This window comes from Antrostomus carolinensis, unplaced genomic scaffold, assembly GCF_000700745.2.
Source record: "Antrostomus carolinensis isolate BGI_N321 unplaced genomic scaffold, ASM70074v2 scaffold45564, whole genome shotgun sequence".
NCBI classification, from domain to species: Eukaryota; Metazoa; Chordata; class Aves; order Caprimulgiformes; family Caprimulgidae; genus Antrostomus; species Antrostomus carolinensis.
The window spans coordinates 1,888-6,265 of NW_010309562.1; the positions used below are offsets into that span (position 1 = coordinate 1,888).

At 39.5% G+C, this 4,378-nt stretch overlaps 1 protein-coding gene across 1 annotated transcript; it reads right to left on the reverse strand.

Moving 5' to 3' along the window:
* Window positions 1–1,398: 1,398 nt before the first annotated feature.
* RIT1 (Ras like without CAAX 1) lies at window positions 1,399–4,202 on the reverse strand. The gene is made up of 4 exons (XM_010166151.1): window positions 4,148–4,202; window positions 3,132–3,205; window positions 2,461–2,652; window positions 1,399–1,629 (listed from the first exon to the last, which is right to left on the reverse strand). Exons 1-4 carry the CDS (start codon window positions 4,200–4,202, stop codon window positions 1,399–1,401), a joined length of 552 nt encoding a protein of 183 aa, XP_010164453.1.
* Window positions 4,203–4,378: the final 176 nt, after the last annotated feature.

Consider the following 4,378-nt stretch of genomic DNA (forward strand, 5'->3'; position numbering starts at 1 on the left):
TTAGTTCTCCGAGAAACTTGTTTTAACTATGTCTGAGTTAACTGCGATTTGTTCCATTATCAAAAGACAAAATCAAGAGGAACCGGACACCTCTCTCTGCTGGATTTAAATTCTGTAACCAGTATGTATGTAAATCAGCTCAAAAGCAGAGAATCTCTCTACGTGTGCAGGGTCTGCCTCAGAAGCACTTTCTTAACCAAATAATTCCTTACTGAGCATAATAAAACCTGTACCTGCACTACCTGGACCACCTGCATATGTAAAGTGATGTATCTGTCAGGACTCTCACTGTGCCCAGCTAACAGCTTCCTTCCGCTGCACCGGCAATTTGACTTTTCAAACTGCATGGGAAGAATCTTACCAGCTTTAGGGACATTAATTCAGGGCCCAGATACCTCAGTATCAGTCATTTTCTCTACAAAGCAGTTATCCTAGAATCATTAGAAATGACTACGTTAGAAACTTCTACTTAACAAAGATACTGGCTCCTTTAAGACAAGAACATAAAACTGAATGTAAATAAATAAGCCAGGGCACCATTACAGCTATGGTTTTTAACAAGCAAATCAGAAAATTCAAAGCTGTGGTTTCTACAGCATCGTTACATGACACATGCTATGGCAACACAGTAAATGCTATACACAGTAGGAAAATGCTACATACTCATGCGCTGCTGCCAAGTTATAGCTGCCATAGGAACTATAATCTGTTTTTTCCGACTTGTTTAGAATCCCACCTACAACACTGTTGATTAACTGATGATCTAGACAAACCCTTACAAGTATTCCATGTTACTTTTGCTGGAACAAATCTATTCGATGAGAACACAAGAACTCTAGCACTGCTCCGTTCAACGTCATCTGTACACAGCCAAGGCTGCCACTCATGACATACATTTTGTAAACTACTTTTCTGCACAGCCTCGACAAGCCACCTCTTGTGATGTGGGTTACTGTTCCGGAGAGCAGCAACATTTTCTTGTGCAAACAACTACAAAAAGAATTAATTAAGTTAGGTTGAGTAGAGCTTCAGCAATATTTTACACAATTCAGCTTCCAGTACGCAGTGACCGAAGACAAATGTTCAAAAGTGCAGGGACATAAACCTATCAGCCTTTGTAACCAGTGACATACAAGCAACATTTGCTGGATCCAGTAAAAAAAAAAAAAAAAAAAAAAAAGACAACCAACAAAAGTACAACTGTTACTGTGTCTTCAGTTGAATATCCAAATTAAGGGAATATCATTCTAAACAAAAATAACTGGTAAAAGTTATGCATTCCCTCATAAAAGTCCCATCAGGTTTAAAAAATGCTGCCAAAATGTTGTCATTAAACCACTTTGGTTACAAATGGCTGTTCACAGGTTTTGTTTTATTTCGCAGAGGAATTCTCTCTGCTCAAGTGACTGAATCCTTCTTCCTTCTAAACGGTGACTTCAGTCTTTTCCACATGCTGCTTTTAGGTTTTGATTTTTTTTCCATTGCCATTACTGCTTCTTTTTCTTTCCTGCGGATTTCTCGCACAAGAGCATGAAATACATCATCGATATAATAGCGGTATGCAGCTGAAGTTTCAAAAAAAGGGCAGTTGAATTCTCGTGCTAAAGCAGAGCCTTCTTCTTTGGAAACCTAAAAAATAAAAGTTCACTTGTCAAGAAAGCCAAAACCAGAAAGTTTCTATCTTCACCATTTCTTGTACCGCTTGCTCTAAAACTGTGCACTCCCAGTTCCAGAACAGCTCATTCCCACTGATGTCTAAACCTTTCTCTATAAACCTGTTTTTCTTTCTCTTTCACTCATCACTTCTCCAAACAAACCAGAACAAAACAAAAAAACAGTCCTGCCCAGGCCACAGAAGAGCAACACCCACTCCTCATCCTATACTTTGCATCTCTTAGCATGCCTGTTCTACCAGAGCTACCATTATTTTCCTGCTACAATGCACACTGAAAATTCCTCTAATTCCAGGTACACAAACAGCACCTCTGGAAGTTGTTTTCCAAAGTACGTTTCCTTTGAGTGAAGCTCTCCTTCAAACTGTTTTCCCACAGATGGTAGTTACTGTTTTCTTAAGCTGAAAGTAATTTTCCTTTCTGTCCATTCTTATCCAACTTCTCCATTATCATGTGTCCATTCTTAGCACACATGCATCTGCAATTTGTACTAGTTTTTTTACAGAATGCTAGATCTCTATCAACAGTTACCTCCTTTCAGGAATTAAAAATAAAGAAAAGCCCACAAGCAGGTGAAACCCAAAGCATCAACTTAAAAGCTTTAGTTTTGTGACTACCATATGCACTTGGCGATTCAACACACTCTGGGTTAAACAAGTACTTACTACTGTTCAATTTATTACACAGTAAACATGCAAAAAAATTAAGAAAAGGAGTATAACCTCTTGTGTTACTGCATTTTAAACAGAAATAGCTTGTATTTGTGGGCCTCTTTTGTGCCATTCACCTGACGTAGCTGTGTCAGATCAGATTTATTTCCCACCAGGACAACGGGAGTGTCATCGGTGCGTCGAACACGATAGATAAGCTGTTTGAACTCACGCACTTCATGGAAACTGCGCCGGTCTGTGATTGAATAACAGATGATAAATCCCTCGCCAGCCCTCATGTACTGGTCTCTCATGGCCGTAAACTCTGCCTAGAAACAGACAATTACACTTCAATTGCACAAACACTATTTTGCTCAGAACGAGAAATACAATACGGATTCCAAAAACTGATGCATAGGAACCTTGTAAACAAGCCGGTCATCTGCCTTCTTGGCCTGTTACATACAGGACAAGATATTACATATGTCTGGGATTAACATCAAGTTTGCCTCACTACAGGAATCACACCAACATGTCGTTTATCCGCCAATACGTATTGCTTGTTGATCACGAACAGCAAGGTGCAACGGAGAACGCAGTGCATGAAACCAGAGTACTTTCTGAGCTGCCTAAATACAGACAGCACAACACAGGTGCTATAAGCAACATGATGCTTAGAAAAAGTGAGAGAGCTCAAAAACCAATTTGGAATAAAAGACATGCATACTTTTACAGGATTCCTGTCTCTACATCTGACCGTTACAGGCTTCTTAACAGCCTCTTAATTCACCTGTTATCACTCACGTACCTGTCCTGCTGTGTCCAAGATATCCAGATTGGCAGGTTCATCATCAATGCGTATTCGTATTTTATAAGCATCCTCTGTGAATTCACGGCACAGCGGGACGAACGAGATTGGAATACAATGGCAATATTCATTAGTCATCAATTCACAAAGAGAATGTTACACTAGAAGAACCTAATCTGGTAATAGTACTATACTACCTTAGTTTGACCTTCATTTAACAACAAATTAAATTTTTAATTGTTCTGGTGTGATTTAGTATCCTCCCAACTGCTTGTTAAAATCACGCTATTGTACATGCTATTTCTGAGATGTGACCACACCCTATAAATTCATTTTGGACACCCTGGTGGAAAGCACACAGTAAGAGTATTACATCTTTCTCAAAGCCAGAAAATACCTGTGATTCAAGAGAAGAATTGACCATTTTCTTAAAATCAAGACAATAAATATCTGTCCCTCTAAGTCAGCGTTCCCAGACTACAAAAGTCCACTTTCAACAAGAAGCTGGCTGGTTTTCCCAGTTTTCCTTTGACATTGTAACTGCTGGTTAAGGTTTCTCTTGGAGATGCTGCAAAATTTATGCAGCAATATATTACGTTGTTAAGCACTTTCATCTATCCCAATTTCTAAAACACAGAGCACAACTTGGCCTGACAAATTAATAGCAGAGAGCTGATCTACAGCATAGAGACTAGATTTTTTGAACAGACAACTAGTAATTACTTATCAGCAGCTTTTCATCCTTGTCTGGCAACATACAAAAAAGTACAGATAGCGCACAGCCTGGATATACGTTATCGGAAAACCATTAAAGATCTAAAACTCAGGATATGTATCCCAGTCCTCACAGCAGTCTCAGAACTCTTAATACCTTTACATGAGTAACCTAAGGGACTTGGGTTCTCAATTTACAGCCAAATTTACAGCTTTCTTTAAATTGAGTACTTTAAAGCAATGGACTCGACCACCTGCTAAGAGAGGGAGTGAATAACCAAGAGGAAAGAAAATTTTCTTACCAATTGTGGGATCATGATCCTCTGGAAACCGGTGACTGATGAACTGCATGGTCATGGCTGGAAGGAAAAATCAAGAGACATAATTGCACAAACCTCGGTAAACATCTGCCACTCACAACAGGCCTGCGCACATCAACTCACTAACGGCTACAACATAAAACCGTACAACTGAGGAACAGGGAACTGCGCCCTTGTCCTCGACACAGCGCTACGAGTGTCAGAAACAAAGCT

What these genes read in the sequence shown, in the direction of transcription:
- RIT1 (XM_010166151.1), bottom strand. Translation starts at nt 4,202, where the DNA reads ATGACCATGCAGTTCATCAGTCACCGGTTTCCAGAGGATCATGATCCC. An exon ending in GGATCATGATCCCACAATTG is followed by an intron (nt 3,206 to 4,147) that starts GTAAGAAAATTT and finishes GTGAATTCACAG; the next exon opens with AGGATGCTTATAAAATACGA. An exon ending in TCTTGGACACAGCAGGACAG is followed by an intron (nt 2,653 to 3,131) that starts GTACGTGAGTGA and finishes GTCTGTTTCTAG; the next exon opens with GCAGAGTTTACGGCCATGAG.